This window comes from Lepisma saccharinum, chromosome 18 (genome assembly GCF_977018435.1).
Source record: "Lepisma saccharinum chromosome 18, izLepSacc3.1, whole genome shotgun sequence".
NCBI classification, from domain to species: Eukaryota; Metazoa; Arthropoda; class Insecta; order Zygentoma; family Lepismatidae; genus Lepisma; species Lepisma saccharinum.
In genome coordinates, this window is record NC_139246.1 from 40,618,389 (window position 1) to 40,633,930 (window position 15,542).

Below are 15,542 nucleotides of genomic sequence, written 5' to 3' on the forward strand. Positions count from 1 at the left end.
TACCTGCAGGGGGGACACAAAGCTGCAATTGCCCCCTCGATTTTAAATTTTATACAGATAAAAATACATTTCGTAAAATTTTCTTGCTCCCTTCGCTTCTTGCAGTCTTGTCAAGGTCAGAGCTGTAGCTAGGGGTTGGCAGGAGTTGGCCCTGGACGTCGAAGATCAAATTGAAAAAAAATGTAAAAGAGAATGCCATGGTGCTACATGATTTTTTTGTGCCATAGCTATTACATCAATGTTGTTTCCATTTTGCAAAAATTTGGATCTGAAAATTTTCTTGCTCCTTCGCTCTCAGTTTCTTCTCTGTAATGCATTGTAAATTACCAGGGAGACAATTACTGCTGCTAAACGGTTTTATCTTAAATGCATGAACAATTGGTTGGAAGAAAAGGAGCGCACATTTGAGGGACAATTTATATAATTTTTGCTTTTGGTTTGTTATGGGCGGATGAATTGATTATTTATGCATGTATGTATGTATGTGTAGGCTATATATGTATATGTATGTGTGTGTGTGTGTGTGTGTGCTTGGGGGTATATATATACACACACACCCATCGATGCAATACAATTTAAACAGTGAGTTAAAATTAGGTTTATCTTTCCCGACTGAACTTTCATCAAGGCTTTTGCCCCCCCCCCTAATCAGAGGGTCTGCGCACACCTATGATTTTCCTTTCATCAATTTCATCACTATTCATTCTTATCTTTGTGATTATCCAAGAATGTAAAGTGAAGTAAAATAATTTAAAACTATCAATATTTAATAATTATGCAGTGATCTCACATTTCCTCACAGCAGCCCTGCTCCAACCTCCACCAAGTTCCAAGAAATATTCATCCCCTTATCAACAGCCACCCTAGATGAATGTATCATAATGCTAAATTTTCTCTATTTAAATTGTATTAATATTTTGTTACAGCAGGGCAGTTCTCATATCAGTGCATATCTTTCAATCTGTTGAAAAGGTGCAATCATTATGTTAGTCCTGCAGACGTTGCAGCAATGAATTGATGTTGCAATTGTTTTTTTTTAAACCTTTCAGATGGGAAAACTGAGACGTGGAGAAATATCTTAGATGTGAATGTCCTGGGACTCTGCATCTGCACTAGGGAATCCCTGAGGTCAATGAAGGAGAGGAACGTAGATGATGGACAAATAATCAACATTTGCAGGTGAAAGAAATCTTCATATCAAAACCCCGAATATCTTCTTTTCTTGAGGTTAGGTGGTAGACCAGTCAATTCAATTCAGTTCCATTGCAATCACTGGAGTAGGCAGAGTGCTGCTGAAGGTGCTAAAGCCTGATTTGTTTAACATGAGTGTGTGTGACACTATGGTACACTCCGAGAATCATACTGCAAGCTCATTTCCCTCTTGTGTAATGGGAGGGTGTTGTACTCTTCTAAAGAAGTAGTCGAATTGTGATTGATTTGCTTTGTTTTACTTCTTCACTATTGGCTAATTTGCTAAGAAGAGCATGAGTGATGATATGGGTGGATGTACACTCACAAACATCCATGCTCAGGCCTGGATTCGAACCCGGGACCCCTGGCATCATAACACGATGTGCTAACCACTACGTCACGGGAGCCAACAAAAATGGTCGATAAGATATAAATCTGATTCAATAGATTATACGTACTACTGACCTTCTTCCCTTTCGAATTGTTCAAGTAGAGTTTCCAAAAACTAAATGTTTCCACAATTGTCACAATAGAAATATAGGAATTCTCTTTACTACCTATGAAATCATATAAATTACAAGTTTTCATATTCCATCACTATGAGCAGAATTCATATTTTCCCTATTTTGTGCATACATAATTGAAAATGTAATATAATTTGAAGAACTCAATATGCTGACCAAGGCAGAAATTTATTTTATTATAAAACATAAACTAAACGTAACGTTTCAACCTTCTAGCAAGGTCTTCTTCAGACTCTGCACCAAGTACTTGCAGAGTCTGAAGAAGACCTTGCTAGAAGGTTGAAACGTTACGTTTACTTTATGTTTTATAATAAAATAAATTTCTGCCTTGGTCAGCATATTGAGTTTTTCATATCATGAAGACAAGGTTTAATGGTGTTGTAATATAATTGTATCAGATAAATCATTTGCAGATATTTATATTTCAACTGCAAATCTAATCCCGATTAGCCTATCTGAGCACAAAGCGAATATAGAAGTTCTGACAAACTTCTGAGTAGAGACTGGGCCGAGAACAAGCACAAACGAGAACGAGAATTACCTCATCATGCAGGAGATGAGATGCAGCTGTGACAAGTCTAGACTTACCTCATCTCGATACCATTCCAAGTATAAATGAAGCAGCAATGTTTCCTAGACATTAAAACAGAGGGTGATCTGTGATTTTAGTAGAGGAGAAGCTTAATAGGTTTACTATGCTCATAAGCTTATTAAAATTTGTCAATTGTTCTTCAGAACCATAGGTTTCCAAGTATGGATAAAATCTAATATTAATATTAAATGCAACACAAATCAACACCATTCCAAATTCAATTCTAAAGTCAAACCATACATAAAATTACATAAGTCAGTTGCATAGACAAGATGAATGAATTATCTCATTTCCGTGATCTGCATTCAAAATACTTTCAGAATCACCTATTGGTTTGTAAACAACCGAAATTTCCCTTGCATAAATTAAATTTATTTTGTTGCGTTCTGTAATAGGTGTAATTGAATGACAAATATGATAATTCTTATTGTGAAATTGTGAAAACTCCTGGCGTGATGCGAAAAAAATGATGTTATTTCCGTGATCAGCATTCAAAACACTCCCAGAATAACCTATTGGTTTGTAAACGACCGACATTTCACTTGCATAAATGTATTTTGTTACGTTCTGTAATAGGTGTAATGGAATGGCGAATATGAAAATTTTTATTGTGGAATTGTGAAAAATTCTGAGGTGATGGGAGAAAATGGATGTTATTTCCGTGATCAGCATTCAAAATACTTCCAGAAACATCTATTGATTTGAAAACATCAGAACATTTTCTCAAAATATCGACCAGTGTTATCTTCCATGAAATTATATGGAATATAACTCTCTCTCTCTCTCTCTCTCTTCCCCCCCCTCTCTCTCTCTCTCTCTCTCTCTCTCTCTCTCTCTCTCTCTCTCTCTCACACACACACACACACACACACAGAGTGAGTTATATAAAGAATCCCACCTAAGAGGATTAACTGCATGGTTTACAGAGAACATACTGAGAACCAATTTGTAAACCTTTGTGAAAGAATTTGCAAATCCGTTGTCAATTGCTATTTCAAACCCATGGAAAACAATGGTTGACTCTAAGTAACACCTGTAAGATGATATATTATGAGTATATCATGATACTGTAAAAGAGCCAGTAGTAAATTATGCATTACACAATATTTATGTACAAAGAATGGGAGGAGTTCAGCTTTCAGTGTTCCTAAGATATTAACAAATATTTATTATAAATACATACACATTACAAATTAACAAATTAATATTGTTAGTAGTAATTGTCATTTTAGTTACAGTTAATTAATAGTGCATTTGTAAATAATGGCAATGTAAGAGGGAGAGTCAAATGATAACCTTCATTTGTTTTTTTATGTACCTGATTCCTGCATGTAGGCTGGCATAGGCAGATCTAGAAATATTTTCTGGGACGAGGGGGGGGGGGAAGAACATGTTCTGAAATATATTTTTGGGCTGAGCCGATCTTTATGTCAATGTATTTATATCAATACTTGTTGGAATTTATTTCCTGATTGATACTTTGAGTTATACTTTTAGGCATTTTGTCCTTTCACACAACCTGCAAGAATGCCACGTGACACTTTCAGTGTAATTATCTGCTTTTGCACCAGATTTATGAGAAAAATTAACTTTATGATTATGTTACATGTATTTTAACTCTATCTTACCCGAAAGGGGGGGGGGATATTAGGCCCACGACCTCAATTTCTTCAATTTTTTTCATAACATAAATGTAAATAGGAGGCAAAATGCACTTGGTGGACCTATCAGACGTCATTTTTGAATGCATGTCATGCGAGACACTCATGCCAGTGACAATGTACAATTTACTGGTAATGATATTAACTTTTGTAATTATTATAATTAATAAACAACTGCATTTCTATAAACAAAAAAAGCATTAATGAAAAATTATTATGTTTTTGTGAGTTATAATTGATTGATTAAGTTGGTGTTTTAAGTCCACTTTATGCACATTAAGGTGAATCGGGACTAGACCTACAGTTCAAACCACTAAGTGCCTCTACCGGGTATTGAACTTGGGCGCCCTTGATTACAGGGTAATGACAGTGATCTTTAGTGAATGATAAAATATGTGTGTTACACACATACAATAATTATATTAATGATGGTAATTTTTGTAATTATTATAATTAGTGTATAACTGCACGTATAGTATATATTAAACATATGAAGCAGTGATTCAGTAACAAAATGATTTCTTCAATTTTAATGATTAAAATTAAAATGGGACTCTGAGCTCCCCCCCCCCCCCTTTGAGGTAAGTAAGTTTATCGTACAGCACGAGTATGTTAGGGTTAGCATTTTCTGTAATTATTGAATAATTTGAAGGAAAACTGTTGGTATACTACATATAATTCAAGAGCAATAATTGCACACTAATATTAATCAATATTTTTAACAACATTTAATTATTATAATTTTTCAAACATTTGCTTCTGTGGGAATTAGTAAGAGTTTTGGCATTAGTCCACAGAGCAGAGAGATCAGGACGTACAATTTATCTTAACGATATTTTGCTCATGCTGGTTTAACCAATGGTTAAGTTGCAACACTGCCACCTTGCAATAAAGATGTCTCAGGTACAGTCCCCCATGGAGGCACATTTCACAGTGCTAGTTAGGCTACCTGAGCATAAGTGGATCTAAATACAAATTTTGCTAATCAATCAGTCCTGGGTGCGATACTTAATGGCAACGCATTTCATAATGTTTCAAGTATACGCCCAGTTCTCATTAACCTATCTGAGCATGAAATAAAATTAAAATAATCTTTGACTTTCACAAAAAAAAAGTTTGACTTGTGTTTTGCTCATTGCATGCTGTGAATCCTTGCCTAACAGCAATTTGTATAATATATGTATGCAACCACATAACAGAGATTTGCAGTTGCCACTGACATTTATTATTTCTTGTTTTATATTCAATAATGTAAGCCATTCTCTGACTGTCTGAATCATAGAAAAAGATGAAAGTTTGTAGTATTTGCAAATGAGATTCAAGGTAGACTGGGAGTCCCTTCTTTATCGATGTGCAAACAATTTGTACCTTATTATTTTTATAGTGTTCGTCTAAGTGTAGGAAATGTTACAATATAATTATTATTACTATTACATTTATTCTATTTCTCTTGAATTCAATGGTGTTTCATTCTTCTTTGATTTACAAAGGCTGTCGCAGAGAAGGTGAGACTAATTCCTGTATTGGAAAACAGCGACCTCCATTGGCTAGCAAATGTACTAGGGTCCAAATTTGGTTCATTATCTGCCGATTGAGACCAAAATGAGCGCAATAGGTAAAAAAGTCGTGACTACGTAGCAGTTAAAAGACAAGCATGTACATGGACCCCTCCAAGAATCATTAAAATGAAACAAAAAAAATTACAAACCACAAAATTTTTATTCAGAATCAGCCATATCGAGTAGACGTACCTGTTTTTCAAAATAGTCACCATTGAGAGCTAAGCGAGCGTCCATACGCTCCTGCCACTTTGTGAATGTCTTTGAAAATTCGTCGTCAGGTAGCGAACTGAAGAAAACTTGCGCTGCGGTGATCACTTCTTTGTTCGTCATGAAATGACGACCACGTGAAACGGCCTTGAAGTGAAAATAGCCAAAAGTCGCAGGGTGCAAGGTCCGGGCTATATGTTGGATGCGCAAAAATTTCTATTTTTCTCTTCGTCGCGTAAACCTGAAAAGCCCGCGCGGTATGCGGGCGGGCGTTATCGTGGTGCAATATGAAGGAGTTCTTCAAATGCGGCCTCTTTTTTGCTACGTTCTGGCACAGAGTCTCAATGACTCCTTGGTAATACTGTGGCTCTACTCAGTCTGTCTTGTGCGGCACATGCCTGTTGAAACATTGCATATGTTTGCGCAGCACTTTTCCCTAAACGCCAACAAAATTTTATGGCATGTCGCTGTTCATCTTGAATACTCATCGCGAAAAGCAATGTTATACACGAAAACCTGGAGGGGTAAACGAAACACGTTCCACGTAAATCAACACAGCTGCTCACTAACGTGGTTTCCTAACATGTGACAACTTGCTACGGAAACAGAATGAGTCATCCTACACGACGCGACTAGTGCCGAAACCATGGGCAGTGTTGCCAAGCCAGGAACAAATCTGTCTCACCTTCTCTGCGACAGCCTTTGTATTTATGTGTAAATATCTAGTGTACTGGAAAGTACTGGAAAAAGTTATGAAAATTGATTTACATAATGACCTTTAATCAGTTCTTCTGGAGGCCAAAGACTGGTACCACTGCCAGTGCTTCTGCTAGGGTGTATTATCATTATCGACTTGTAATCAAGATGTCTTAAATATGATTTTCAGTGGCAGAATATTTAAATGCAAAGTAGATCCAGTAGTGATTAAAAACATTTTGCTATTTTTTTCTTTGTGCTTTGGCAGTATGGAAAATAACGTCGAAGGATTCTGTTTGATGTCGATGACTTTGTTTTACGTGTTTAATGGGATATAACTAGACCTAGGATTTTTAGGTTCTAAAACGTATGCTTTTAGGGTCCTAAAATAGGCTCTAAAATCCTAAAATAAGTTCTTAAAATCTCAAATTGGGTTCTGTTAATCCTAAAGTAGGTTCCAAAGAAAATTTGATTGGTTCAAAGTTCCTGAAAACTGATTAGTTACAATCGTTAGCAACAAAATTTCAAAAGAACCGGAAGAAATTTTAATAGGTATGTGCAAAGTTATAACAACCAAATATTAATTTTCTAACGAAATTTTCATTTGTATACATCGTTTTGAAAATTATCGACAAGTGGTAATACAGTACTATACTGTACTTCTTCTGTTCGCAAAAGTTACTTGTTGATGTGAAGAATGAATTAGGTATACCCTGTCCCAGCTAACTGTAGAGCAGGGCCGCGCATATCGGCAGAGGAGGAGGAGGAAAACCGAGTTGTGAAAGCGCAGCGTTGCCAACCGTGCGGTCCTGACAGTACATGTACGGACGTACGGTCCAGACCTTAGTCCGTACGCTAAATGCTTGTCAAACTTTGCTCTTGCAGTTTTACCCCTAGTATTTACCTAAGAAATTCTTGAATCAATCGTACGGATCTGGAGACAAAAATACATTCCGTTTGCCATGTGCGTTCGGTATTATCCTTTTCAAAAGTTTGCAACGCTTACAGATTTCCTCGAGGAAATCGGGTAACTCCCGTCGCCCATTACACAATCCCGTTTCTCTCACTGTTCATTGGTGGAGCCGTCTCGCGTCATTACTTGCGCAGAGACTTACTCTCGTTCGCCTGGTCTACAGTCAGCTGGTATGAACTGTATGGGAAACGTTACTTCGCAAGACATGTGTAACTGCACCGAACTGATGCGAAAGTGAGCAAGAACACAGGGATCAGAAGTTTGCACTTTGTACCATGGAGGAAACAGTGGCAGCAGACGTTTTGCTTTGTTTAGAGCTTTGAAAAACCATCATAGCTTGGAGAGAGAGAAATCGACAAAAGGTATGTTACTTTAGTCATTGAATTTTTTCGTCAAAACAGAGAAAATACCTCTGTGTGGCTTAAAAATCCTTTAAAACCTTGAAAAAAATGTATAAAGACCTAAAGAAAGTTTTGATTTAGGAGCATAAACCTAAAATAGATTCTAACAAGCAAAAGTAGTACAGTGGCACGGGTTCCACGCCCGAAAATGGCGCTCGGTGGCGCTCGCAGTGTTGCTAACTCCTCACTTGAAAAAATCACCAAGGTTGTTTTTGGGTATAACCTAACCTCAAGCAAGGAGCTGGCAACACTGCTTGAGGCTTTTCTCGCAGTGTTGTCAACCGAAAATGAGGCTCGGTGAGGCTCGTAGTGTTGCCAACTTTTTACTCGAAAAAATCACCAAGGTTTTTGTTTTTGGGTCTAACCTAACCTAAAGCAAAGAGCTGGCAACGTCGCTTGAGGTCTGCCTTGCGGCGTTGCCAACATCTTACTCGAAAAGTCACCAAGGTTTTGGGTCTAACATAACCTAAAGCAAGGAGCTGGCAATACTGCTTGAGGCCTGTCTTGCAGTATTGCCAACATCTTACTCGAAAAGTCACCAAGGTTTTTGTTTTGGTCTAACCTAACCTAAAGCAAGGAGCTGGCAATACTGCTTGAGGTTTTACAGTGCATAAAGCAATTTGCCAACCTACTGGTATTTTTGCTATAGCTTTTTACAAAAAAAAAGAGAGAAGAGAGAGAGGGAAAAGTTAAACAACCGATAGTGTTGCTAATATTTACCTACAGCTTTTTTTTATTTGGTAAGGATTTAGCTAATTTATATACTGGTGTAACATACACTGGGCAAGAGAGCCGGTAATAAATATATACTGCCGTAAAAGAGAGAGGGATGGATGGATGGTAGCACAGTATGTGTGTGCGTGTGTGTGTGTATAATATGTAGCATTATTAACTAGAGTGCATTGGCAACTCGCCTATAACTAAAAAATAGAGATGCCAATGTTGCTGTAAGATAAAGAGAGAGACTAAGCTGGCAACAGTGATGAGCGAATATGCATTATTTCCAAGTCCCGAGCGCCAATGTATATCGTGATTTTTGCAAACCTCTCTCGCGGCAACGATGTGCTGCACATGCATACCTGCGTGCGCGCCTCTTATTATTTCCGTATTGTGACTCAAGCAAACAAACAAATAATTTTTTTTATTTTTTTAAGATTCCTGGCCCCTAACCTCGCCAGGGTGCGTGGTGCCCAACCCAAAAAGGTTCTAATGGCTGCGGTTCTAGATAGCCGCACCTCTGTAGGGTTTCACGTGTTTTTTTTTTTTTCCCCCAAACTTCCATGAAACCCTACAGAGGACCTCCGTAATGCATGCAACGTGTACTAACGACTCTAGTGTTATTTTGATGTTGTAATATTTTTGGATATAGAGTTTTATTGTGAGATATAGATAAAAATAATTATGTTTATTATAATATTTTTTGATGAAGATGGAGAATGTATGTGTGTGTTACAAATAAAGTTGCATGCTTATTTTTTCTAGTGTGTGTGTATGTGTATGTGTTTTTGATGTTCGACAGCATCTGAAACGATAAAAAAAAAAAATTTTGTTGTTAATTTTCTCATGTAAAAAACAACAACAACAAAATTTTTGTGCAAAAATTCTGATTGTCTTGTGCTATAGTGCAAAAACTGATGATATTGTAATTCATAACTGATGAAATTAATATTGTAACTGATTTTGAACTAGTGAAATTTTTGTATTGTGCTATTGAAACTGATTGTGCTAGTACAAAAATTTCTTATTGTGCAAGAAAAGAGGTTAAAAACTTGTTAAAACTGCTCTGTGACCCTCTCGTTCTTCACGTCGTGGACAAAAGACTTCTCGGCGACCAGGATGACACTGCATACGGTATCCTCGGGCAACGGACTGTTGAACTCGCAGACGACCTTGATGTTGGTTCGATCGTTGACCACCACCTGCTTCCTCTTCGTCGTGTTGATGACGAACATCGGCCTGCGGATTTTGAATTCGCTGGGCGTGTAGTACATGTCCATGCTTCCCTCGGTCACGCGTTTGAAAGAGGTGTAAGCTTCGTAAAGTTTGAGGTAATCGTCTTTGGTTATGTCCAGGTTGTAATTCTCGCGCGGGAACACTTCGTTCCTGCCATTCTTCAGATAAACGTTCTTGATCTTGCAGTCGTCGAACTTGCTGGAATCTTTTTCCTGGTTGTTATCGCGACCGGTTTGAAAGAGCACTACGACGAAATCTGGCATGTCGAACTGTATGTTGTTGAACTGTGTCGTCACGTCGAATTCCATGTGACTCCCCGACGCCATCTTCTGCACGCACTGGTAACCGTGAAAGTGAATCGGCACCTGCGGACTCTTCAAGATCTCCGCTTTGTACTTGAGGGCGTAGTTTGTTTCGTATTCCACGATCGGCATTCTCAATTCCATGCTCCGGATGACGCACTTGGCCGCTTCGGGTAATGTGTTGGCTATCGGCGTGCCGTCGGCGTTTAAGTTGGTGTATCGCATCAGTGCGTTGTTGTCGTTGGCCGCTCTTCGAAACGTGACGCGCAATCCTCCCTTCCACATGATCTCCTTGTAGTCCGAGAAGAATCCCGGCAGCAGACGCATGGGAAAGAGCACCGTGTGATTTCTAGTCGATATTTTGGTCCCCGCTTCGAATCCTCCCGCCTGGTAGTATGCTGCATCTGTTTTGGATAATTTCAATGTTCCCACTGCCGTCGACGTGATGCCTGGATAGTCTATTCTGTCTATGACAGTGTTGTGTTTCCTCACCTCCACCTGCGAGAACAGGTGAGGTACGAAGTTGTCCACGAGTATCAAATTTGCATTGGGCGGAAATGCGTCTCCGCTTTCTTTTTTCACCACGTCGAATTGAAGGTAGAGGTCCGCTCTGTGAGGATGAACGAAGCCGTCGCCTACGTCCACGTCGTATTCAATCTCCCTGTTTGCTTCGTTGAGATTGGCGAACGTGCGACGGTTCGGAGGGAAAGATTGCAATTCGTAACTTTCGATTTGCTCCATTTTTCACTATGCGTGTTATTTATTATACGTTGATCTCCACGATGGCCGTGGTCGTTGCACCTGCGAAATCCACCACCTCTTCTTTCTCATTCGTCACCACCAACTCTATGTCGTCTATGCGGTTGCGACATACTGGAAAATAGATCGGTGAAGAGGGCGTGTAGATGATCGGTTCCATGAATTCGGAACTGGGTTTGAATGTGGCTATGATTCCCGTCTGCTTGTGACTTCCTAGCAACTCCCCGTCCGAAGATTTCGTGATCATACCTTCTGCCACGTTGCAGTGAACGTTTAGAGTTTCTATGGCTAGAAATTTAGGAATGTTGGTTGCCGTGTGCTTGATGCCAGCTTCGAGTTTTGTGTTGTTCTCGAAACCTAAAAGTTCTCCCATGGTACCCAGGTCCACGGTCTCCGTCGCCGACACGATTTCCACTCTGTGTGTGACCGAATTTTGAGAAAAGTACGTACCTTTGGGTAACTGAGCTTGCAAAGTGGAAAGATTGTATTGGCCTGGCGTGACGACGATGTGTTCGCTTCCGACGCTAATTTTGTTGTTGTGCTGCGTGACGTTAGGTATGAGGTACATGCTGTAGAATGCACGCAGAGCTACGGATTTAGGATAGACGATGTCGTCGTGCAGCGTGAGTTTCAAGATTGAAGATTCGCTCGTGAGATGGAACACGCCCATTGTGTTTAAGATTCCACAATGCTTTCTGAAAATGTTCCACCGACGGGTTATTTATTTTAGACATGTATGCGAGAACGGAAAGGTAAAGGTGGCCGCAGTTAACATCGGTGAAACCCTGGATGCGTTTGTCATTGTAGTAGAGGTTGGCAACACTGAGATACTTCACCAACCTGGCAGGTGGTGTGCCACCGAACGAATCGAAAACAAATGCATTGTTATCGTCAATTTTGAGGTAGCATATCCAATGTGTACCAGGATTTTTGTAACTGTCCAGGTTGACCACGCCATACTCTTTTTTCTTCACAGCAGAGGGTAGAGAATCGGACATGAAAACACCCCTGAAGTTTTTTATTCCCAACAGTTCGATCAGAGATTCAATATCGAAGTTGGACAGGGCTTCTTCTTTTTTTTATATTTCTTCAAAGCATCGAGGTTGCTTTTTTGTTTTTTGGTTATACCTTTCCCCTTCTTCTCCATAGCCAGGTTGTGACGTTTCTGTTCTTCCAATTCTGCCTTGTTCTTCTTCGAGTCGATGACGGTTTTTGCGATGGCGGCACTTCCGCCGGCCAAACTTCCAACGGCCCCCAATGCTGCCAGGATGGCCGGGATGCTGAATATGAAACCTCCGATCTTTTGCTGTTTTCGCGAACGCTGCAAGCGTCTCAATTGAGGTGTGCTGAGAAGTAATTTCATTCCGTGTCCTTTTGTCAAGCAAGAACGTTTCTTCTCGCGTTGTTTCTTGGTGAGTAACCCATCGAGGGCACCTAGATTTTTCAGATTGGAGTATGGTATCTGGTACACGACACCCTTGGGCTTCATGTTGATGCTCTATATGTTATCTTCACGGTATGTTATTTATATATATATGTTCTAGGATTTTTTTGTGTAATTTTTTTGGTATGTTATTTATATATAAATATTCTGAGATTTTTTTGTTTCGTGTAATTTTTTTTCAAGGATATACTTCGCGCAGAGTCGTTACACAAATTCTATTACGTGCTTTGTTTTTTTACCAAGAAGTTCTTTTGTACCCTTGTACACGATTCGAGTTTTGTTCTCGATTAAAATAGCTAGCTTCTCGTCGGATAACATGTCAGCGTATCGATCTGGTAAAAATAGACTGTATTGTGCGTTGAGCAACAGACGCGCCTTGGGGCCATACTGGGTAGAAACAATTGAACCGGAAGTTATCGTGTAAGGTTTGTCCACTTCTAATTCCTGAATTTTTACATATTCGACTGATGAATTTAGCATTTGTTTTAATGCTTGGGCGTCTAGTGATTGTTTACTCATTTTATAAATGGCAAACACAATTGGAGTTTTTTTTTTACGTAGTGTTATTTATATACCGAAGAAATTTTTTTCACGGTTCGAGAAATTCTTTTATTTCTACACACCCCATCCAAGTTTTTGTTTCGTGTTCATGGCGATGGTGGTGCCCAGTGCTGCAACTCTTTCTCCCAGCGAAGCGTCTCTGCTAACGAATCTTTCGAAAGCTGCGTGCTCTAACTTTCTGTCTGCTTCGTGACGTGCATCCAGATCGGAGCGAGTGGTGTTGTAGGCGATGTCGTGATCTTTGCATGCGGCGTCCAACGGATTCACACCCTTGTCTCCTCTCTCCAATCTTTTCTCGAGTTTGGTACCCGGTCCGCAGTACTGGTAGCCAGGTAAATGCATCTCGAAAGGTAACTTGTTGATGATGTCGTTCACGAGTCCCTTTCCTTCGGCCACGTTCCAGAATCTCGGAGGCAGCGTGTTGATGATTTTAATGAGGTACCCTATGCCCTTGTCGTCGTTTACGATGAAGTTGGAAAGTTTTGTGCTGATCATGTCCACGATGCCAACCTTCTCGTTGTAGAAATTACGATTGCCTGCATTCTCCTCTCCTGCAATAACCAACAACCTGTCTATGAGCTTGCGCACATCGTCCACCCACACAAACTCTTTGGGCAGGGTGTTGTAGAGTTTGACGCCGCTGCCTGTTTTCACCTGGTTCCATATCGGCTTGATGAGATTCCTGTATTTTTCGCCGCTGCTCGATTTCACCCTATTCTGCGTAGCGTCGTTGTTCTGGTACAAGGCGTCCGTCATGATCAAAATTTCCTTGTAACTCTGGTAATCTTCTTCGGTGTAATCCTTCGGCTGCTTTTTGGCAACGAGTTCCCACAGTCCCAACGTACCCGGATACCTGTTCCAGCTATTCTTATCGCCTAAATTGACTTTAATGTCGTTGCCTTCAAAAGTCACCTTCGATTTCCCAATCTTCCATACCACACCGCCGCCTTCATTGGTTTCCATGGTGGGATACAATCCGAACACTTCATCCTTGTCGAACTTGCCTGTGCTCAGGTAGTCTCGTGCCAAAGGTCCCAACTCGATCTTATCCAAAGACGACGACGTGCTGCTTATGGCTCGACGTCCTGGCGGTACGTCCTTCAGTTCGAACGGCGTTGAAGGAATGCTCGAAATAGGCGTGGGTACGGTGTAACTTTTAGCTGCAAGTGGTACGAGTTCGTTGATCAAATTTTTATTTTGTTCTGTGACGCCTTTAATTTCTTTACCTAGATCGCTGATGGCATCGATCACAGGTTGATCTTGACGTTTCTTCTCTTCGTAGAATCCGCGATTCTCGGATTTCCAACCTTTGAAGCGTTTCGCGAGGTAGTTTCGCAATTTGAGATTTTCGTCTTCGATTTTTCGTTTCGCCATAACGTTATTTATACACGTTGTTGCTCACAACGTTGCAACGTTTAGAAAGTCGTTGATTTTGTTTCTGTATTTTCCATCGTTGGGTTTCCTCGTCATGTCGATCGTCGCGAATCCGAAATCGTCACTGTTCCAACAGTGGGAGCAGCAGCGTTCCGAAAATTGATTGTAGTTCATGTCTCCGCCTACGTAGTCATCGTACGCGTGCTTCAGGTTGGTGTGATCTTGACGAAACAAACATATGAAATTAGCGTTGTCACGTACTAACTGTTTTGGAATTTTGGAAAACGTTTGAGCTAGGAAGAAGCAATCTATTCCTTTGTGACGACCTTGCGTGAAAAAATTGCGAATTTCATTTTGATTTTCCAGGATGACATCGTCGAACACAACGACTGAATTTTCACGACAATCGTCGAGTGGTTTTATTTCCGAAGCGAACGTTGCAATGTCCAGACCATTGTACAGTTTTATCAGTTGCTGGTATTTCGCTTGTTCGAGACTTTTCGAAAATACGTAGAGGTGCCTGTTCTTCCAATCTAACCAATTCGGTGCGAGGAGAAAATTGTCCACGAGCAGTGTCGTTTTCCCACACCCTGAAGGGCCTACGATTAGACAACGGATGCTGTCGGGAAGCAACTCGCCGTTCTTTTTTTTCGTTTGACTTTCCGAATCAGGTAGACGTTTCACGACATTCCACGCACTCATAGAATCACTTCGTTCGCGTCGATCCAACTCTTTTCCGAAAGCCCCAGCCATTTCACCAATAGTTTGTCACCTTTTCTACGCAATACTTTCTCGATGAGGTATGTGTCGGGGTGTTTTGTTTTAGAGAGTTCCTCTTCGTAAAATCTTCCTTTCAAAATCTCGTCGCTACTATCTTTTATTATATACGTGTGCCGGTTTCCGGGTAAAACTCGAACCACCGTAAAAAGTTCTGTACTCCAATTTTTTGTGAATCCCTTCTCGAAGGTACGTTTGAATTTGCTGATCCTCACCTGGTCTCCAATTTTGAATTTTGATTTCTTGGTAGTGGTGGGAGTGTACTTTGGACAGTAAACTGTAGAAATTAAACGCTGCTCGTCGGATTTCGTAACGTCAGCTGGCTTCATGCCTATGGTTCTGTGTACCGTATTATTATAGGTGTCGACGAGTTCCGGCAGTATGTCGACCCATTTGTAATTCCCCCGAAGCGTGAATTGTTTCCACATGTGTGTTTTCAAGGTTCGATTAAATCTTTCCACGATGCTGGCTTTGATGTGACTGAAGGTTGAATAATGCCGAATGTCATGTTTTTGAATAAACTTTTGGAATACAGCATTGTAAAATTCCATCCCCTTGTCCGTTT

General features: G+C 40.1%; 1 protein-coding gene across 1 annotated transcript in view; it reads left to right on the forward strand.

Annotated features, from left to right (window-relative positions):
• LOC146002020 (dehydrogenase/reductase SDR family member 11-like) overlaps positions 1-15,542 on the forward strand; it is a 66,634-nt gene that overhangs the window by 6,625 nt on the left and 44,467 nt on the right. The window contains exon 3 of the mRNA XM_083139728.1: positions 1,050-1,179. Within this exon, the coding sequence (XP_082995854.1) occupies positions 1,050-1,179 (130 nt within the window). The remainder of the gene's footprint in view (positions 1-1,049; positions 1,180-15,542) is intronic.